The sequence below is a fragment of the Pavona decussata genome, unplaced genomic scaffold (assembly GCF_977016875.1).
Source record: "Pavona decussata unplaced genomic scaffold, jaPavDecu1.1 SCAFFOLD_25, whole genome shotgun sequence".
Classification (NCBI taxonomy): domain Eukaryota; kingdom Metazoa; phylum Cnidaria; class Anthozoa; order Scleractinia; family Agariciidae; genus Pavona; species Pavona decussata.
Window position 1 is genome coordinate 816,811 of NW_028145448.1, and position 23,186 is coordinate 839,996.

General features: G+C 38.3%; 1 protein-coding gene across 2 annotated transcripts; it reads left to right on the top strand.

Moving 5' to 3' along the window:
* The first annotated feature begins 1,017 nt into the window (after positions 1–1,017).
* On the top strand, positions 1,018–23,186 carry LOC146485664 (maternal embryonic leucine zipper kinase-like). 2 transcript variants are annotated; one of them, XM_085103027.1, is made up of 23 exons: positions 1,018–1,358; positions 6,024–6,073; positions 6,326–6,361; positions 9,351–9,467; positions 9,871–9,924; positions 10,076–10,165; positions 10,930–10,956; positions 11,672–11,771; positions 12,727–12,761; positions 13,058–13,156; positions 13,836–13,872; positions 14,602–14,633; positions 14,752–14,850; positions 14,952–15,038; positions 15,624–15,715; positions 16,135–16,174; positions 16,589–16,748; positions 17,406–17,487; positions 18,769–18,901; positions 19,343–19,435; positions 19,768–19,871; positions 20,532–20,626; positions 21,682–23,186. In XM_085103027.1, exons 1-23 carry the CDS (start codon positions 1,292–1,294, stop codon positions 21,762–21,764), a joined length of 1,812 nt encoding a protein of 603 aa, XP_084959153.1. In that variant the 5' UTR covers positions 1,018–1,291; the 3' UTR covers positions 21,765–23,186. The 2 variants fall into 2 exon arrangements, with proteins under 2 accessions (XP_084959153.1, XP_084959152.1); XM_085103026.1 differs by having other exon boundaries at positions 1,019–1,358; positions 16,589–16,847.

Genomic DNA, 23,186 nt, shown 5'->3' on the forward strand with positions numbered 1-23,186 from the left:
AAAGGAAAACAAAAAACACTGAGAAACGATAACGAGAAGCAGTATCTGGAGAAACAAGTGGTTCGAGACCACTTCCAAGTAGCCTCCCACGAACGGTCGTTTTCGGGGCCGTTCGCAGTATTATATGATTCCCTAAATTCAACTGCGTGGGAGGCTAACTTCCAATCGACTCGATCCTTTTTTCATCTTCTAATCATAATACCTCAATAACTTTTGTAATGATCCAATAGAGCTGATAAAATAATGTGTTAACCCAATTTACCCTACGGAGATGGCGGCTAGGCTGTACATTTTACCACAATACCTTTCAAACTTAACACAGCCAAAAGGCACATATAGAAAGTCACATTTTTGCAAAATTCGTCTCTATACTAACTACATTGTGTGTGCTTGGTTTGGAGTTTTGATAGCTTTTCTGTGCGTTCTATGAGCGTTTTTAGGGTTTTCGTACGCTAAGAATTATGGGTAAATGTAAAAGTTCCCCCCCCCTCCCCACCCCTTCCCATTTTCTCTTGCCCACAACCTGGGATGATGGTACTACCTTCTGCTCACTGTCGAGTCTATCAACCTCAGACGGAGAACACTTTCCTTCATATATGGACTTCTGCAACACGTTAATCCTCCCTTTGATTTTGAACTGTTGAGTGTTCCAAAAATTATTATTGTTATTGCGATCAAGACTTGGATGCGGACGTACCCGCTTGAGGGTATAGTACACTACGAGCAGTCCGGCTCTTTTGCTCGAAAATCCGCGATATTAGAGGGGCGAGTCGCGCTTCGAATTTCCTGCTTGCTCAGTTGTTTGCGTTCTTCTCGCAGATTTTCAAGCAAAAGAGAGGCTGCTCGCAGTATAGAATGAGGGCATTATGGAAATAAAGAGCCAATAAATGCCAGTTGATGAGAGGAGAAAGACTGAGGACGAGTAAACCGTTTTGTCTGTTGTGCTGGCAGAGCGCGCTGTGATTGGCTGACGCAGTGAGGAGCGTCAATCAACCAAATTCAAAACTTTGAAATGTGATCTTCATGATCACTCTTCACCTGGAGCATACCGTCTGCAGTCAATTCAACAAGTTTAAAACGTAGCTTTTCAGTTACAAACTCCACAGCGATTTGGCGTTTATAGGGTGTCCATCTACAGGCTGTTATTTCTCGAGAGAGTTCATTAGCAGCGATTTGAAGCTCAAGAGGTGTTGTGGTTCGTATTCCGATATTGACGGCTGGTGATCGTTCGATCAGTGGGAGAATTTACGCTCGCGACTTCGAATTTCTGTTCTTGTAGCTATTCTTCAAGATGCCGTCGGCCGCTTTTCCCTCGCAAATTACAAAACACTATGAACTGAGGGAAACCATTGGAAGCGGTGAGTAGTTTTGTTCGTGTATATTTGATCAATTGTTGTGAATTAATATTACCGACACGGAATGCGCTAATCTATCGTACTCAGAGCTAAAATTCTGTATATTCATGCAAGCAAGCCTTGGCCACGAACGAGCTGTGAGTTTGCTAGCTGTGTGGGAAATCGAACCGAATAGAATTTCAACCGTTCGTTTCCTGTGCAGCTGTGAAAAGATGTTTCCGAGAGAGTTTAGAGGAGCGTTTCAAGTTTTAAGGATTTTTTCTAATTTTTTTTTCTTTCATGAGACTTATATTTGCTTCGATTCTTCATGTTATCAATTTCAGCACACTGGTCGCCTCGTGTCACTTATAAGTAGCTTGCACCCTCCGAAACTTGAGCTGTGGTTTGTGATGAATGAAAACTCAAATTTGAGTCTTGCTTTTGAAATATTACAGCTGCAGAGGCTCAGTCTCTTTCAGTAGATAGAATTTGTTGATTGCGTTTAATTTTGGTTTAGTTAACCAATACTGACAACCGCCGCACGATATTTCGGGATATTTTCGTTGTATAAAAGCCATAGTTGTGGTGAAAGAAAAAAAAGGATAAGCTTGTGAGGTTTATTTGCCCTTGTACTCCGTTCTAATCTGAAAACATTTACAATAAACAACATGTTTAAAGTGCCTTTTCGAGAGAGATATCTCTCCTTGAGAAAGGCAGACTCCGATCATTAGTAAAGTTAGTTTGGAGCTGAATTTTGTGTTCTCGATTACTAGTAAGGTACTAGATCGTGTTTTGATAAGATTGTGTTTCGTGTTGTGTTCTTGGCACGAAGCTGATTGAAATGAGAGAGGAAGAAGATATCTGATCTAACGTTGGATGTCAGCGGGTTTGGTTATGAAAAGAACTTATTTGTTTTCACACAGTACACGTTATCTCTGAGAAAACAAAAGCCTTTTCTTGAATTTGAATTCCTGTTTTATAAACCGACTAGACTTCCGCAATTTGCAAATCATTTGGAAATAAAAGCATGGCTATTGAATTCAAATTTGGTTGTGCTGTTTATATGATGTCAAATTGTCACCGGTAAAATAGCAAACAAGTAGAAAATTATGTCAATACATTATCAGAATGGTATGAAAAAGAAGGCCACTCCAGAATTGAAAACTTGATGACCTTATCTAATTTGACCGAGCAATCTTTTTTTTACGACACAATTGTCTTAAATTAAGAGGATTTATACGGCAAAAGGAGGGTTTTTAATTTGACCTCCAGTCCAGGAGATTTCTTGTCAAAATTAGCAATTTAAAAATGTTCTAAATGCACCTGCACTTTGCCAATTTTGTTACTTCTAACATGTGGGCATTGCAACTGCAAATAATATTTGTCATAAATTCAGTCAAAGGAACAAAAAAGGTGCAGCGTATTACAAAAAAAAAAAAAAAAAAAACAAGAATTAGAAGATGGAATAGCCAGAAATCTGAAAAACAGTCATTTTCTAGAATGATCTCACTTCAGGATTTCATCCATAGACTTCAAATTAAAAACTCGCCTACACATTACCAATTAGCCAGTTCATCACAATATTATGCAGTGATGCTGTTGAAAAGGGTTTTTGTTATTAAAAAGAGCGATGGTCTTATTGTTAGCCGAATACTGTTGTTTAAATTAAACAAACCTGCTGAAAAAGTGTGGAATATTAAATGAATTTTAATTCACCTGTTATAAATGTATTTTTGGAGCACTTTGTGGTGTCTTTTTCATCGTGCTTACTGTTTTACTGGGTTTTTTTATTAACTTTTTTTTCCTTTTATTGACAAAATATTTAATTTTAAAGGCACACTGACTGCCTCACAACATTTTCAAAATTATAATCCTTCTGATGACAAGTCGCTTTTTTAGTTTAGTTTTTGTTCTTGTACAGCTGTAAAAGAATAACATAACATTTACATACCGTAAATGATCTAATAAATGCCCCCTCTCTTATGAATGCCTCCTATCTAATTAATGCTCCCCTAAGCTGACAAGTTTGGATTAAATGTCCCTCTCTAACAAATGCCCCCTGTCTAATAAACATCCCTCCCTCTCTGAAAACCACACATAAACTAGAAACAGGTGTACAATACAATCAATTAGTTTATTTGCGTTCTTGCTTTATTAACACCAGTGTGCGAGTTGCGTCTTGCTCAATTTCCAGGACTTGGATGTTGACATTGTATGCTTTGTATGTACCATATACTGTTATGGATTTGTAGACAGTTTAGACTTACCAGCAGATGGACTTGATAGTCTGCTAAAACTCTGTCATTTAGGTTATTATAATACTGTATTTCGGTTACCATGTGACAGTTATTAGAGTAAACGCCTCTCTCTTTTAAACACCCCCTTCGGACCCTTGAAATTCAATAAACGCCCTCGGCGTTTATTAGATCATTTACGGTAACAGTGCATTAACAGAGACGCAGTAAGCCCAAGAACCAAATGTTCCTACAATAGAGTGCTTACAGTAGAATGCATCTTTTGAAGGAGCTTGTACATGTATGGTAGAAATATTGTACATGTACATGTATGCTCTTGCAGATGCAGTTGGTTAGTATTGGCTATAATGTAAACAATTCCAAAAATTAATTTTTATGGTGAGAGGCAAAGAGGACATCCTGTTTAACTTTAGTCTCCCTAATTTTCCGGTTGGGACATTCCAAATTGATTTTTTTTTTTTTTCTGGTCTTATATTATAGTTTTCTTACGCCAGTTTGAGATCTTTTGTGCTTACACCTCCTTTCTCAACTCTTCGAAAGGCCAACTTTATTTAACAGAACGTGTTCTTGTTGATCAGAAACATTTGACCAAATGTCTAGCATATTTTGTTAAATGATAAACCAACTTTATAAGAATTTGAAATTTTTGTGAGAACTCAGATCAAATTTTGACCTAATGTCCTTAAAAAAAACTAATATTACATTGTAATTGATATGTGACATACACTGTGCGTAGGCATGCATAAATGATAAGATTGGTTAGTCTCTATTAATGTAAAAGTCATGTATGAATACACAAGAGGAGAGTGTAAGAAATACTGTAGTAGAAATTCTTTCACTGCAAATTCATTGTTGCTCTCTTTGGGGGATATCACAGATTGTTTTACTGCCAAGGTTCATAAATATGACTAATGTTATGTCTGCCCTTTGGGTTGCAAAATCCTTGGAATTTTGCACATAGCAATTTTTCTTTTGTTCTATTGTTGTTATCTTTCTGATAACAAAACATGGGAATTGTAGTGTTCATGTTTGTACTCAAAAATACATGCAAGGGAAATTACTTTTCAACAGGACGCAAACAGAAGAAAACTAAATGTAGTGCTGTGAAGATAAACTTTTCTCATTTCTACAATACTTGCTTCGTTTGCTGGAAGAGAAAAATTTTAGTCCACTTACATAGCTTGACCCGCATGGGATAATCTTTTCAAGAGTTGTTTAGCATTACTGTTATCAGTGTTACTAAAAAGTCTTTTGTTTTCCAAATCAGTTTATCAAAATGGTGTTATGCCAGAGACGGAAATCAGATTTACAAAATGCAATGCAAAATGTTGAATTAGGCATGGGTAAAATGTTGATTGTAATGTGAAAACCTCATGAGAGTGTTATTGTTTTGGAACTGTTTATACAATCATCATTCATGTGCAGTCCCTTGAACAGTGTTTTAGTAATGTTATTAATTTTAATCTTATTAATTATCAAATAAATGATTGAAAGAGTTAATGTGCTTTCAAGACACCTTGATCAAGATCATTTCATTATTTAAAAAATGCAGCTAAAAGTTTAAAGTATCAAAACCAGGTAATCACGATCATGATTATCAGAAGAACAATTTTTGCTCGCATGACTAATTCAAAAGCAGTTTTCAATTCACCTGAAATGTCATGTTTCCTAGTACATGAACACTGAGTTTTTATAAAGGGACAATATAAAGTAAAAATGTCCTTTTGTCAAGGTATTGTGAAACCTGAACTGGACTGTCAGTGTCTGACACACGGCTGCTTCAAAATAAATTCAATGTTTTGGACTACAGACTCAGTACTGTTTGTTTTGACCTGTCACGTCTTGACAAACATGGTTTGAGTAGTCAAGGGTAAAATTGTCTAGAAAATGACCTGAAGGGAAACGAAAAGTTAGCGAGTTTGCAGGAGGTTGAGTTATCGATGGTTCGAGTTACCAAGGGTAAAATTACAATACTGTTTGTCTGTATGACAAATCCAGGTGAAATCAATTTTGGTCCAAGTTAGCATGAGGTTTGAGTTATGAGAGTCAACTGTACATTTAACAAAGTGACGGCAGCTTTCTACAATTCACTGCCGAGTTTTTGAACATTTTATGACATCATTTTATGGTTTATCAGAGTATAGACCATAGAAAACTGCCGTCAACTTGTTATTTACAATAACCTGGAAAAAGCATGCATCTTACATCTGACTTCATTTTTATTGTCTGTACTCTTATAGACAATAGTTACAAACCAATCAGTGCACAGGAATTTTGACAGTTATTGTAAAATTTAACACGTATGATCATGAAATTTGTCTACTGTCACCACTGACAATACCTTGTACATGTAAATATCAGTGTTAGGAAAATCAAATTATTTTCATAAAAAAAAATTGTTTATAATAATTAATATATTCATGCTGTATTTTAGGTGGTTTTGCAAAGGTGAAGCTTGCTGTTCATAATCTGACTGGAGAGAAGGTACTGTATGTAATGAGATTTAAGAAGTGTTTGGTTCCCAGTGATCTGTTTTTGTACCATGTAATGAGTTACGTACATTATATTTTTAAAGACATCTAGACCAGTGGCTTGCTTGCTTCACAAAATTCCCATGGGACTTAAAATCCTGGCATTTGGACCCTGACTAAATCGGGCTGTGCACATATTTACAATCCTTTCTTGATGAATTACTTTGTACACTGTACACTTTACTTAACATTCTTTTAATTTTAGGTTGCCATAAAAGTCATGAACAAGAAAGAGCTTGGTGTAAGTGCTTTTTTTGTTTTTTTAATATTTTAACCTCCAAATTAAAACATGTTTGGTACCTTTTTAGGGATCAGGGAACAGAGTAGTGGGCTTAAATAAGCAAGCTGTGGTGACTGGTTTTCATACGTTGAGGAAATCCCAAATGACCAGCAGTTTTGTTGTTTTGCGACTGTCCCAGATTTTGTCATTACTGGATAAAAGTATCGGCAACTGTCATTGACGACAAGAATAAATATGCCAGGAAAGGTCCTCTATTTTGAATTTTTGAGGTTTTGAGAGATTTGGTATCGATTTAGGCAATTACTGATGCCACCGATAGCCAACATTATTTTTATGTTTTCATATGCCATGAATGATCACCAACCATCGTAGAAATCAGAGGCGCTTGGCAAAATACTGCAGAAATACTCCTGATTTTCCAGATTTACAATGTATCCCCAACCATCCCAGATTATCAGGGATGCCTGTGGTTTCATGTGTTCATAAGTCGGTAAAATCTGGGATGGTTGGGAAATAGCAAAATCGCCAATCGTCTGGGATTTTCCTGACATATGGAAACCAGGCTTAAGGTGACTCAACCCAGTTTTTTGTTGGCGGTACCACCCTACTTTGAAGCTCTCTGGTATCCCCACCTTTGCTTTTATCGTTAGTTTTAACACACTGTTAGAATGGATAACATATAGATCAATCTACAATATAGCAAAAAAAAATTGTGGCGATCGGAGTAAATGTCACGTGGCTATAGTGCCACCCCCCTTTGAGGTCTGAGTCGAAATTCTGCTGTTGCCGGCTTTTTTTACGTGAGAATCTCTCGGCTACACATAGCGCACATTAGTGCCTTGCGCTGAACAGAGTTTCAACAAAATTGCAAAGACCCAATTCGAGAAATTTAGCGCTTTCCAAATTTAGGCCATAATTTATGTAAAAATGGTAAGCAAACTTTACACGATTATATCTAATAAACTATGAGATTTATTCCTTTATTTTGGGGATCCTTATAACAGGTGGGTCCTTGCAAATCATCAAAAAGCTTTAGGGCCTTGTAAATGCGCGCGATTTTAAGCAATGCAAACATATAGAAATTATAGTTTTAGCTATTTGTTGACGCTTGTCAGCGTTTCAAAGTCCTTCTCACAAAAAAGGCATTTTCTTAAAAATTGGTATTTTTTTTTTCCTTCAATTTTTTTCAGGGCCACAATTGATTGACTAACTACCCGGATTCTAAATGCCATGGTCATTGAAAAACTGCGACATTATCTTCTATAAGCCCAAACTTGAGTAAACATTGAAGATTTTTATCGTTTTGGCTGAGTTTTTGCTTTGGGAGTTTTCTATTGTTTAGAGTCTGTCATGATACAGCATTCTTGTTAAGCACCCGTTCAATGTCCGGTGGAATGAGTGCATTTGGAAGTCAGACAAGCGTGGTCATAGCACGCGTGCTGACCAAGAATGCTGTATCATGACAGACTCGAAACAATAGAAAACTCCCAAAGCACAATCTCAGCCAAAACGCTAAAAATCTTCAATGTTTACTCAAGTTTGGGCTTATAGAAGATAATGTCACAGTTTTTCAATGACCATGAAATTCAGAATCCGGGTAGTTATTTCATTAATTGTAGCCCTGAAAAATTTGAAGGAAAAAAAACTATGAATTTTTAAGAAAATGTTTTTTTTGTGAGGAGGACTCTGAAACGTTGACAAGCGTCAACAAATAGCTAAAAACTATAATTTCTGAATGTTTGCATTGCTCGAAATCGCACGCATTTACAAGACTCTAAAGCTTAAATTCTGCTGACTTGCAAGGGCCCATCTGTTATAAAGTTCCTCAAAATAAAGGAATAAATCTCATAGTTTATTAGATATAATCGTGTAAAGTTTGCTTACCATTTTTACATAAATTATGACCTAAATTTGGAAAGCGCTAAATTTCTCGAATTGGGTCTTTGCGATTTTGTTGAAACTCTGTTCAGCGCAAGGCAGTAATGCGCGCTATGTGTAGCCGCGAGATTCTCACGAAAAAAAAGCCGGCAACAGCAGAATTTCGACTCAGACCTCAAAGGGGCGTGGCACTATAACCACGTGACATTTACTCCGATCGCCACAATTTTTTTGCTATATTGTAGATTAATCTATATGTTATACATTCTATGTGTTACACTTACAATAAAAGTAAAGATGGGGATACCAGAGAGCTTCAAAGTAGGGTGGTACCACCAAAAAATAACTGGGTCGAGTCACCTTAAAGGGTTGCTAATTGGTGCTAGTGGCTGACCTTCCACAAACTGAGTTGTCAGTAGCAGGCTGGAAGACATACATACATAGACCAATGGCACCCTTCAAAATAATGATATGTGAGTCACTACTACAGTAACTGTAGCTTGCACACCTTCCTGTACAGCTGTGCACACTTATTAAACTTTGTTCCATCTATTTAGAAAGCTATGTTAAGTGGAAATCCTGTTATTAATCATGGGAGTCAAATTAGTCTCTGCAATTTGGGTATAGTACATGAAAAAGTGAATGTCCTGGAGGCAACCTTACATTGTAGGAATGTGAAAGTTTAGGTCAGTAGTACAGGTGTACATGTATCTTCCCTTGACTTTATCCATGCCCTCTCCAGTTTTCTTGGCCTTGTTTGTAAGATTTTCTTTAGATTTCCTTGGTGTTCTTCCATATATTGTACACAAAATTCTAACTTTCTATTGATGGTAATTCATTTTAACATCCATGTGCCACTGACGTTTTCATAATCAAGTAAAGTGTCATCCTCTCGGATATTGCCTTAGAAAAATTTCAAGGTGCCCACAAGGCCAAAAGCCCAGAAGTTAGGAGCCCAACGTGTGGAGTGTTACAGTGTAGGTGCTGCTGTAAAATAATTAGGCGCCCAGAACATTAATTTTTTCTTGGGTGCCCCAGGCTATCGGGCTCATGTTAGGCAGCAGCCTTGATCCTGATTAAACCAACTATATGCTAATTGTGTTTTACTCAGTCTGACCTACCAAGAGTGCAGCGTGAAATAGATGCCATGAAAAACCTGACTCATCAACATGTGTGCCAGCTGTATCATGTAATCCAGACAGATGAATACATCTTTATGGTTATGGAGGTATGTTGTTGAAGGCAAGGTGTACTGTGAGCACTTTGGCATGACTGTGGTTGACTACTGTACTTGTTCTTGTTTTTAATATAAAGGTCAGACACAGGGACAAGTCCTTGGGACGTATTGTGGGAAGTACACTGTAGTCCCAAGGACTTGTCCCATTGTGTGAACTACATACATGTACCCATTTTCATCAAAAACCCAGTTACAGGTCCCTTTGACCTGTGCCATGAGTCCAGTTTAGGTCCGACAAACATTTGAAAGGGAGAAAGGAATTTAGTAGTTAATGTAAATTGCATTAATTTTTAATTGAATTGTTGAGACATATATTACATGGACAAATTGTGTGTATGCATGTTTCCAGTGCCCACATAACTAATGCTTCATGTATATTTTCATTTTGTTTTAGTATGCACCCGGTGGAGAATTGTTTGATTACATTGTTGCTAAGGACAAACTAAAGGTGAGCTCAGATGCAATAGTATTTTATATCTATATTTATTTATTTATTTATTTTCTATTTTATTTTGGTGTAATTTAGATGCCAACTGTCAGCGTAATTCAATGACCTTTTTGTATACAAAACCTACTTCTTCTTTTTTTTTTAATAACAGGAGGATGAAGCTAGGGGTTTCTTCAGGCAGATTGTTTCTGCAGTGGCTTACATTCATGACAGAGGATATGCTCACCGTGACCTCAAACCAGTAAGCAGTAGTCTCTTTTTTTTAATTTGCAGCTGGGGTCATGTGACCTGCCTGTACAGCTGTAGGGCTGGTTGTGTTTTACTGGGATCAACTGATCTTGGTTGCTAATTAGTAATGGCATTGTTAAGTTTTTCATGTCATTATATTCTTTGATTAAACAAAAAGTATTCCACTGCTTTTAGTTGGCTCATTAACGTGTTCAGTCCCCACTAAACTCAGTTGTAATGGTTGGGTGAATTGTACAGTCGGTCAAATCAAATCAATCAAGCAATCACGTTATTTAAGTGTCAATGTATTTAGCACAGAGCACTATTGGGGACACTTTTTAGATCGAATTGAAATTTAGAACTGTTGGTTTTTGAGAAGAGGAGAAAACTGGAATAACCAGATAAAAACCTCTCAGAGCAAGGACGAGAACCAACAGCAAACTCAACCCACATATGACACTGAGTCCAGGAATTGAACCCGGGCCACACTGGTGGGAGGCAAGTGCTCTCACCACTACACCATTCCTACTCCCTGATACACGGTACACACTGTACATGTACAGTGTATCAACCCAGTCTCAACCAAAAATGGTTAAATGAAAGTTTTTAATGGGACTGGCTATCAGAGGATGGAAGAGAAATGGTAGAGTACATGTAGATACAGCATCAAGGGGGAGGGAAGATGAGGATTAGGAAAGGAAGGGTAGGGATAAGTTAGGGTTGTTGTTATGAGATACTAATACTAAATATTTAAATTTAAATTTTTTTGTGTTCTAGGAAAACTTGCTTCTTGATGAGGATCAGGTAAAAAGCACAAAAATTAACTTTTCTTACATTACAGATAATTTTACATTTATGTTATCTTTTACAAAGTACATGTTTTTAAACAAGTAAGGTAATCTGTAAGTTTCCCATTCATTTTTTTGGGTCGAGAAGCAAGCTTTTTCGGATCTTTGATCTGAGACCCCTCTCTTTTCTTGAACACTGCTTTTTAAATTATATGGGAAATGTGCCTGAATTCTTATTTGTGGCACAAAGCCTCTTCAAAGGATGCTTATTTTTATCGCGCATTTGATTATATCTAGACTGTATAGATACTTGCGCATTATAAATTTTTAAATTATAAATTATTATGTTGGTAACTGATTACATGTCTAATTATGTTAAGGTGGTCCTCAGCTTTTATTGGAGTGGAGATCCCCTTGGTTTTTATCGTTAAGTTTTCAGCATAGACAGTTACTGATTTTTGGTATGCTAGAAAAGGAACCTTTAAATTAAGCAATTATGAGATACAAGTGATATCAGTAAACCCTGTTTTTATAAGGAAAGTGGTCTACTTAAAGTAACCCTCTAGGTAAAAAAACTTCCGTAAATACTGACAGAAAAATCCTTTTTACTTGATGTCCAGTCTGTTTGCCAAAAAAATGCTGTTTTGAAGCTATTCAAATTTCAAGTCCAGAACTGTGCTTATGCCCCTTTTGCAGAAATCCCTTCAATTGTTTTCATTTCTCAATTACAGAATATAAAACTTATTGACTTTGGATTGGTGGCTAAACCAAGAGGTGGAATGACAGACCATTTGGACACATGTTGTGGCTCACCTGCATATGCAGCTCCTGGTTAGTTCTAGTTGATATTTGAGTTCATTTGGCACTTTATTGTTCACAGCTCCTTTGCTCAAAGGTAACAGCAAGCACAATTCAATGAGTGGAAATGTTCATTCCCATGTCCTTTCACCCGACTTTATAATAATAATAAAGGTCTGGGAAATTTCTGAAACCTTGTTCGCTTTCATTGATATCAAAGTTTCAATCAAAAGCAACGATCTCACCACCAGCTGCAGTGTGCTCTACAAACCTACAGACTCACAGAGTTGTTTACTATATTCAGCTTCTCACCCGTTACACACTAAAGACTCTATCTCAATTTCCTAGACTTCAACATTTTATGCAGTCATGTGATGACTCAGATTTTCCAACTATCAGACGAAATGTGTCAATTCTTCAAATCACATGGCTATCCTGACTATAAAAAAAATATTGTCAATACAGACCAATACCATGCTCAACAAATTGACCAACAGTCAGCACTGCAAACATCACAGAAGGAAAAGAACAAGAGAGTTTGAAATGTCAGCAGTCAAATTTCTTTTCAGTGGCCAAATTACCTTATTAATTCAGTCGGTAAAACCAAACATTCGTCTTTCATGATGTGTCAACACCCTGGAAGTTTGCCAGCTAAAAAATATGACAAAAGCAGGCTAAAAAATCTGTTCCTTGGTACTTCTCTTATACATTAGAATAGTGCAAACAAATTCTGGCCTTCAATGCTAATGCAAAACTGACAACTAATCAATTTTACTGATAAACTGAAATCGGTGAGTGGCAAATGTAGAGTGAAATAAATGTGGCCACATGGTCATTTCTGCTCTTTGCAGTTTGCCATAAACATAATGCTAAATCTTTCTTTAATTCCTCCATCTGTGGTCTGGCACAGGTGCCTGGTTGCCATTTTGTCATGAAGTTGTTACATGCAGTTTAATCAATTTTATTGATATGTTTTTTTCCCTTACAGAACTTATATCAGGTTTCCCTTATCATGGAAATGAGGTTAGCTGAGGCCACCTGGCATCGTAATACAACTAAAAAAATTGTATTTCAGTTGACCTGATAAATTTTTGCCGCTAACACTGTATTGAAAGTAAAATTCTAAGCTTTCGACTCTGTAGCGGTGTAGCATCAAAAAGTTTTAAATTCAACCAAAATGTGCACATCCTACACAATTAACTGCAACATTAAATGGCATTAAAAAATTATACAACTGTAGAACTATTTAATTAATATCAATTGGCTCTGAATCATCGTGCAGAGTGTAAATTTTGAATGTTTTTTTTAATTGCTCTAAGGTGGACCTGTGGAGTATGGGAGTGCTACTCTATGCTCTCCTTTGTGGATTTTTGCCATTTGATGACGAAAACACATTCAAGTTGTACAAGCTAATTCAGGTTTGTGTAGAAGCTTATATTCATTTTTTGTACAAGTGCATTGTGGCTGGGCATTTTTAAACTACTGTAACAATACAGTTGCTATGAATAAAATTAATTGTTAGAAAAAGTAGCAGACTGAGATGACATTAAAAATTCATGTAAAGCATATTGGAGATAACCCAACATGAAAAAAGTCCAATTTTAACGGGGGGGGGGGGGGGGTGGGTAGCTTGATAGAGAGAAAGAGTTTAGGGCCATTTTTATCCCTGACTGAGGGTGGGTGAGGTTGGAGAGAGTTGAAGAGAGGACAAACATGTATGGTTATTTACATGTAGTTCTGTCAAACAAAAATTGGATGGCATTAGTCAGAAGCAATTACCCACTCCAAAGCTGTGAGAAAATTAGTAAGAGTAGGGGATAGTAGGATTGTTTGGGTAGATGGATGGGCATCACACCAACGAATAAGTGCATTTTTCAGCATTTACTTGGGACGGCAAAGCCCTTATTTAATTATTTTTCAACTAAGAAAGTATTTCCTATACAACCAACTGCTAAAAAATGCAGTTATTCATCGGCACAATTTTCATCTGTCTATCCAAACAATCCTATACTCCCACACTCGTACCAATCTCCCCTTAGTTTATGATTTCAATTAGCATTTTAGTCTTTCATGTTATTCCATTTTAATGTTTTGCAGAAGGGGGAGTATGAAGTACCAGAGTGGCTTTCACCAGGTAAATGATGTCACTTGAAGATGATTTTTAGCCTGCTTACCGTACCAAACGTTTCCAGGGTTTTGTGCGCTTTTCACTTTTTGACCATGCGGATATTGGGATGAGAGCAAAAGGAACGGATTTTTTTTTTCTCTTATCCCAATTTCTGCACGTTCAAACAGTGAAAAATGTATGAAACCCCTCAGAATCGCTTGTTACACAGGCTAGATCTTTGTATATGTAAACACCCTGAAATTTCTTAAGTCCTAGAATTTTGTTCGTTGTGGCATTTTCGAAGGTCTTGAAAGCACCAGAAACTGAAGTTTTTGGTTGAAAACTGTGTCAGCTGGAAATTTGGTAGTGACATTTGAATGGCTAAAAATAAAACTGTCCTAGTTTGGCATAGATTGATTATCATGTAACAATCATAGGTCCCTGTCTGTTTTTGAAATTTTAAAATTCCAAAGGGTAAACTCCTAGAAAACGTTTTTTGAGAGAAAGAGTACAAACTATCTGTTGAATTGAATGTGCAATTGAAGAAACCAACATTTGGGGCAACTTGCATGTGGCTTCCTCGAGTCATCCCAATTGCTCGGCCCATGCTCCTTTTTATGCCACAACATGTTTGCAGAAAGAAAGAGCCTGTAAGCAGTCAAAGTACAAATTTTGGCATAGCATTGCTATATTATTTATTTAATAAGAGCTTAATTGTGAATCAAAATTGCATAATAGATCTTTTTTACCTCACAGGTAGCGCCAAAATCTTAAGCCAGTTGTTGCAGGTTGGTGCTAAATACAATAAAGATTAGTTGTCATTTTGCCAGTTAATGCTTATCTCTTACTTCCCTTCTGAAGTAATGATAGTCTGTAAATGAAAACTTTTTGCTGATGACATAACAGGTGAATCCCAAGAAACGTGTCACCATCAAGGGTCTGTTAAGTCATGAATGGATGATGAAGGGCTATGCAGCGCCTGTTAGATGGACAAGTCGCATCAGGGTATGTGTGGCTGACACTTCTGTACGTGTTTGAAAGTTCACTTTTGTTCTACGGCAGATGAATTCATTGTTAACAATTTCTTTAAATTTTTGAATAAACAGAAGGACAAGCCTGACCCTGATGTTCTTCTAGAGATTGCATTCTATTATGACGTTCCACTTGATACCATGACGAAGAGAGTGTCAGAGGTTAGTACCAATTGGGTCATGATATTGTTGTAAAGCAAAGGCCGCGTTACAATAACATGCAAATTGAAATGTGTTTACTTGTCCTCGTCATTGAACACTGTCGTTATCACGTTTTCTCCTACGCAACATCATGTTATATGAAGGCCGCTTTCCATTTGTCAGAACTGGCAAGCCAGACCAGTCAGTTCGTAAACGGAGTGCACCGATTTGAAGTATTTAGTTTTATCCTAGTCCTTCGAATTTCTTCAAAATAGCGCATTCCATTTTCGAAGTAGTTATTTTTGAAGATTTTGTAGCACCACCCCTTTAAAACGATGCATTTGATTTACAGTCAGGCCGGCCAGTTCTTGCAAACGGAAAACACTTATTCAGTCTAAGTAACTATTTCGTTGTCTAGGATGCAAAGTGCTACATCTGTATTGAAAACAGTACACCCTGATTTCAGTTTGTTTTCTTTTTCCGGCTTACCCAACTTGACCAACTTGTGGAGTGATGGACCAGAGAGTTCACACTGGAAATGAAACTGGCAGAACTTCGCTTTTTTCCAAACATTTTTAAATTTTGTTTCTGCTTGTACGTTTTCAGTGGAAATTTGATGAAGTCACGGCCACGTATTTCCTTCTGTGTAAGAAGAAAACTAAGGGTCAAGTACCAGAGTTGTTGCCAAGATATTCCAAGTAAGGATTACTCTAAGGTTCACTCGTCACTGTTAAATGTAACTTTTTATTTTGGTTCCAGAAAATATCTGCACCACCCCAACAGTAGGTCAGTAGTGACTAATTTTTAAGCAGCGACGACGGCAACGCCAACGAAAACGTCACCTGCAAATATAACTTTATTTCATCTGTTTACTTCGCAATTATCTCAACTCATGTTTAGGATGCGTTTTCAAAAGCCTCCGTTTTCATCAGCGTTTTCTATCATTTTAGTGTGAACAATAGATAAAAACGTATCTAAAAGGAAGCGTTTTCGAGGCCTTATAGTGGCTTCTTAGTAAAAATAGATAGCTGATCAATATTACACTCTTCAGTGATAAATGTTGTTGTGATCTATTTTAAACGGGAGACGTTTAATGTACATTTTTATGTATTTTTAGGAAACTGTCAAGAAAGGGCATTGACAGCAAAGAGAACGAGGTACTGGAGTGCAATATATAGTTACTCTACTAAGCAAATCACTGGAGTGGCCTTCTGAAATTTGACCTGTAGGCGACGGAATACTATGCCCGTGATAAAATTGCAATGTTTGAATTTCAACTCCTATTCATATCAGTTTCAGCAGAAAAAATTGCCTCAGTTGTTTTTCTCAGACATCTGGGGCTTCCTAACTAAACTTTTCCGAAGGGTCAGTGCATACGGTGACATTTATGCGCGAATGGACAGGTTGCGAGTTGAAATCCATTTGTCGCAATCCAGTCATTTAATTTGTTGTTGTTGTTTGTTAGGGCCAAATTTCCCATTTCCCTTGATTTATTTTGTAAGTTAGCCTTATGACACAAGCAATAATTTTCATCACCCATTGGGCTTAACAATGCTCCCTGCTCTTTCTAGCATCCCAATGTGCCCAACTCGGAAAACACAGAATACATCCTTCGGCCACCCAAACCTTTGCCTTACACAGAGCATCAAGCCAGAAAAGCCGTGTTTAATAGACAGGAGGATAATATGGAACCTCCAGTCAGAAAGCCGCGTGCTGGAACCCTTCCCTTAAGTGTGCCATCGACACCCAATAGTAAAAAGGCACCAGTGGAGATGCCACCACCATTAGCGCCAATCACACCTCGCTCAAGGAGAACACCAGCAGCTAAAGGTACAGTATATGCCCGAATATATGAAGCCTTACCAGGGTGAATTCTGACAAGTTTACTACGAGCAGGCCCCCTTAATTGCGTTGCGCTTGCGTGAAAATTGCCTCCCGCGACTTCTACTCGAGAAGTGCTGGAAGCATGTATTCTCATGCTTGTGTTGCGTGAGAGGCTCTGCACTGGTACGGCGTACAAACAATACGGTCGGGCTGTTTTGCAGTCTTATAATCTGCGACAATTGAAGTCGTTATTTTAACAGCTTGGTTGCATACAGTACGAACGAGTCGAGACAGCAAGCTATGCCATTGAAAAGGTTATTAATTTATGTATTGAAAATGATGTATTATTCAATGAATGACGCAGGCATACTCGGAAAAAGGAAATCCGAGTGCTCCTATCAGGAGTCGAACCTGAGACCTTCCAATTACTAGTTCGGATGCTCTACCACTGAGCTACAGGAGACTCGTGGGAGCTAAGGCCATTAAACTAGGTTCTATATATTAGTAATAGCTACCGTAGGTTTGATATATTGTTTGTTATCAATCTTGCCTCTTTTTGTAAAGGAGCTGCTTGTGAAGTACCCATGTCTCACTCCGACTACGACTTTGGTGCCAGTGGCTTTACACCAATGTCCCAGGCTAAACTGTAAGCATTTTAACTCTTGTACTTGTTGAAGTAATTTAAAAGTAAAGTAATTTAATATTTAATGTCAATAACACGGGGAGTGGCTAGCGCACAATCTCCCGAGCTAGAGGCTCATGATAAAGTGCTTGACAATAATCCAGATCGAATTGGAAGTTGCAAATGTGGGTTTTGAGGAGAGCGGAAAACCGAGTACCCAGAGAAGAACCTGTTGGAGCAAGGGCGAGAACCAACAACAAACTTCACATTTATCACGACAATTAAAAAGGCTAGGTAACGAAAAACCATCAACATTGTTGTAAACAGCACCTTTAAATTAGTAAAAAGGCCAAGTTTGACAATCTTGTCTTTTAAAACAGCGAGGGTATAGTTTTGTCAAGTTTGAAAATTTTTTAGACGTTTGTATGGAGACGTGTAAGTAACCTGGCCCACATCAAAATTATAAATTACCGTGATAAAGGTCTAATTAAACAAAAGTATTATGTGTACAGCATACATGTAGGTGATCCCTTTTGTAATATGGTCAAGATTAAGATACAGTACTGTGAGGATTTCAGCACCTTCCACCAACTTGGCACGCTCGATCCTGCATTACCCTCTAGTTGAGATGCAGAACAACACGGACATATGAAAACAAGAACCTGGAATGCCGTGAAAAAAAGTTGTTAAATGACATTGTCACCGTGTTATGTCTTAGCCCGGATACCGTAGTAGTATAACCAAAATATGTTAAACACTGTGTAGTGCCATTGATAAAAATTGTGTTTAAAGCTGTTATTTCTTTTGGCGCTGATATTTAGGGCCAAAAGAAATCCCAACTTTAAACGCAAGTTTTACAGTAGTAGTAGTTAGCCTCGCTCCACTCGCGCGTCGCGCGCACGGCTGATTTCCCTTCTCCCTTCCTCTTTCTTGGGTCTGCCACGCGGGCTAATATTAAAGGTGCTCATTATGAAAGCAGCATAAAATTATTCCTGCTCACCAGGCCAGACCCTATCAAAACAAACAATCCTTTAAACTCAACTAGACTACCAGTAGTCCCTGATTTTTCTTTGGGATAGTAAAGTGAGTGAGTGCTGTATCTGTAATGCGCATTTGATCATCTTGTCATGGAAAATGCGCAATGTAAGCGAATAAATTATTTGTTATTATTATTATCTTTTTGCTTCCTTCCGCGCGTCGCTTCTCCCCGCGGGAAGCAATTTTCGCGCGCGTGGTTCTCTCGCTTTGCCGTTCGTGGTCTAAAACTAAAACTAAACGGGAACTTACACTGTATCGCAATTTTAGTTGGTCCCAGTCGCTGGACACAAACCTTGACAAGGCCGCTAAGAAGACACCTTTCAAGTCTCCATTCACGATTGGAAGGAAGAGGTTCGGTTCAGTAGACACGCCTTCTAGTACGAGCAAGTGGAGCTCAAGGGTGAGTTTAGGCATTGAGAATAACAAAATATCACTGATTTCTTTTAATTACAGCTGAACCTCTCTGATGAGGACCCCGAAGGGACAGATCCAAGGGTTTAAACGTCTCGCCGACGGCATTAAGTGCATTGAGTGGAGGGGTTGGGGTTGTCCCTTTTAAGCTGCACACTTTTTCATTGTGACACTCACTAATGACTAAAAGTATTTTAAAAATGAATTATCTTTCGCTAGTTGTGCTAGTTGTGTTGTGTTCCTTCTGCAAAAACTTGGTTGCGTCTCATTGCTGCTAGCCCGCTACAGTGTACCTCCCTTCGCTCCCGACCGCGAATGATCCTGGTTGCTTTTGCAGTGTAGCAAAAGCTTTCTTGGAATTTTATCTGGAATCCCCCCTCCCACCCTGTCAACAATAAAATGGCCTTCCTTAATCTTGTTTCTTTTGTAGGCCATTATGGGTAGCATTGAGGATGGTCTGAACAGAATTGTGGAGGCGATCACACCGAGAGGACTCGGGTCACACGGGCCGAGGAAGGTCAAGGTAAAACCATGGTTAAATTAATATTGATGTTTGTATGTGATGTGCCTTGAACACTTTTTCTTTCATTATTGATTTACCACGTACAGTGGAACCTCGATTCTACGATATGGCGAGGGGACAGCAAAATCATATCGTTAAATCGGGATATCGTTGTAAACAAACTCCCGATTTTTGAATAACTTTTGCCGGGACACAGAATGTTGATCGTTAAATCGGGAATATCGTTAGATCGACGATCGTAAAATCGGGGTTCCACTGTAATTCATTTGTTGAGACTGCAAAGTACGCATTATTCAATAAACGATCTTTGTTTCTGTCTATCTGTCTTGCAGGCTCTGTATAACGTGTCTTCGACTTCGACAAGAAGCTCAGATGAGGTTCTGGACGAGCTTAAGCGTGTACTGGAGCTCGCAGACATCATGTTTAAACAGAAAGGGTATGTACAGTGAAATCTCCGCCGACAAAAGTTGTACGGATGTTGGGCAAATGGTGGACGAACGGAGTGTTCAAACGGTTCCAACTCAATTCAACATTTTCAAGAACAAAGGAAATTTGAATTCAATGTAAATTTGATTCAAGACGCTTTTAACAAGCTTTCAACATTTTTTTACACTTTCAGCTATGTTGGACGACCTGTTCAAACGCCCCGACATTTGGTTCAACAACTGTGTTGAACGCATGTTGAAGCAAATGTTGAAACCGTTTAAACGGGCCTTTAGAGCCCAAGAGGGGTGCGGTTTTTTTTGGGGGGGAGGGGGGGGGGGAGAATCCAAAAACGGATTTGTGATCTCAGATCATTCGGATCATGGTGCACCAAAGGAACCGACGAATCCTTGTCCAGAGTGGATTCGTCGGTTCCTTTGATGCACCATTATCCGAATGATCTGAGATCAGAAATCCGTTTTTGGATTCTCCCAAAAAAACGCACCTATATTTCTTTGTAGTATTGGTCACTGTACTTGCATAGCAAAATTCCTCGTTGATGATTACTATTCTGATTTGTGTTCGGTTTCACCCAACCTTTGAACCATAAAATGTTATTGTCTAAGCCGATGAAATCGATTTCTGGATTATTCGACCGGTTTTATGTTTGCAGGTATACGCTTCGATGTAAATCTATAGACGACAGAGGAAAAGTTGTCCTTGAATTCGAAATGGAAGTCTGCCTTATCCCCAAGATGGAAATGATAGGTATACAGGAATGTAGCTTTGTTCTTTTCTTTACCCACAACACTGTATTTATATGCCTGTCAAAAAAAGTAAACGAGTTCTTGAATCTAACTTACAGTCAGTCTACGTCACATGTGACAAGTATTTCCGAGAATGGAATGATTATTAAATTCCTCTTTGTAATGTCCGGCATTTGATATAGTACTTGAAGTTTTCGAAAAAGACGCATTAACTGAAAAAAAAAATCCAAATACCTAAGAAACAATTGTTATTTTTGAAATACGTAATGCTGTAATGTAAAGAAAAATTCACATCTTTATACCGTCAATAAACTAACGAAAATTTCTGCGGGAACTCTGAAATATCGCTGGCGATGTTCAGAACTGACGTGTGAATTTCAAAAATACTTGTCACGCGTGATGTACATCGACTGTAAAATAAAGAGAAAAGATATCGATAGCCTCGGAAATGTTTCAATATTTGTCGTGTGGCATCCATTTTTCGGTGTGAATTTTATCGAAGGTAAAGATTGGCGTTGGTAAAAAGATAAGAACTGTGCATTATCTTTGCGTCTGGAATATTGGTCTTTTATGTTTGTCATAACAACGGTAGCACTAGCAGATGAAAATACAGGTTAAATACGTGGCCAATAACAACAGTACCAAATAAAAATACAAGGTAAATTCGATCACCAGCCGATCTTGTCGCTAAAAGCTATCATTTTTTCCATTGCTGCCTCTAAGACACGCGGATGAAAGTCTTGCAAGGTAAGCTGTGCATCTATGGACGCGACCTCTTGGCTCTTTGTTTTAAGTTATCTTTCGAGAGAAACTACCCATTTCAGTTGTGTGCTTAGTTCCCTGGCCTTTGATTGGAAACGAGACTGTGACTTTGTTTTTATAAAAACCTCACTGTTTTTCATATGTAAATAGAAACTAGTTAGCATAAGAGTAGCATTATCTACATATGAAAAGTAGTGAGGTTTGTATCGAAACAAGAGACCCCCAGCCTCGCTTCCAATCAAAGACCAGGTCACTAAGCACAATTGTCCTTATCGCGCATTTTGGTCTTCCCAGGTATTCGTCGGAAGCGGATGAAGGGAGACACGTGGGCTTACAAGAAAATCTGCGAGGAGCTCTTGTCCGCCGCAAAACTATGAACGTGAAGATAAATGCACGAGTTACTACCAACTCATAAACTAAGAAAATCAGTTGAAAATGGACGGGCGACCCTTCTGTGAATCTACAAAGGTGTCTCTCCACACTGATTACAAGAGCGAGTGTAAATAGATGGATCTATCCAATGTACAAAGCAATAGTGTTTTAGGTTTTAATTGACAATAGTCCGGAGCGGTTTCTATTGGTAAGGCCTGGCTGGCGGCTCGCCTATTGAGACTGATTGTCTAAAGACAAGTTCTTGTGGCTCCGTGCAGTCGTATTTAAACTGCGCTGATAGATTTCGCGGCGTCTTCTGCGGTATTTGTGGCAAACTCCTCGAAAATGTTCCTCGCTGGTACGAAAGCGTTTCTAGTCCACCCAGACCACTTAGACCATCAGAAGCAGTACTTCCATCAGGCGCGCGCCATTCATGAATCACCGGTCCAGCCATCCAAGCCAGACGGGACACACGAACTCTAGCTCCTCGAAAATGTCCCTCACTGGTACGAAAGACTTTCTAGTCCACCCAGACCAGTTAGACCACATCAGAAGCAGTTCTTCCAACAGGCGCTTACCATTCATGGATTACCTAGTTCAGAGAATATTTTCATATTGAAGGATTAAACGAAAATCAGAAGAAGAAAAAAGGGTTATAAATTCTACGGCCAAAGTGACTTGCATTGAAAACTTTATTCCCCAAAAGATGGTCGTTGCACAAGTTTATATTTCTAATTCCAAATCAAGTCACGGTTTCAAGGTTGTGTTTGTTCCTGTTCATGTTTTGTAAGTGCTCTTCGATCACTGTCTGTATCATGTGTCCAATACAAATTTCTATTTGTAAAAGCTTCTTGGTGAACATGCAATGCAACTCGCGCTAGTAATTCCGTCTGTGTTCAGTAGCAATTGCAGAGTTCTTAGCTCGACGCACCAAAGGAATTGCTTGCGCGAACTTAAGGCAGGACTTGGCTGATTTTCCCTGTGATCGTTTCTTTCTTTTAGTGCCCCGGGTTGCTTTCCCATCTGCTATCTGCTCGCTATTCCCACCAGTTTTTCGCTCGCTTCCCAACTACAGCGCCTGTTCACAGGCTAGAATGATGTTGAAGACGTCTGCGCGCAGGCCAATGGGCAGTGTGAGTTTCTAGGCAGTTTCCTTTTCTTTGAATTGAACGACGGAATAAGTAACCGGGAGAAAAATGTCCCTTTCAATACCTGGTTTCGGACAAGTTGGGGAGATCAAATTTTGATCAAATTATTATAAGGATGCCTCGTCTATGCATCCTTGCACGTTTATTTTCCTAGATGTTGTATTATATTGTTCGATAAGGTGAATCCAAGGGTACATTTAAATTAAAAGGGAGGTTTTTTTTAATGTAATAATTATATTTGCCTTGGTAAAAGTGAGAATAAATGCTCAATTTAAAGCA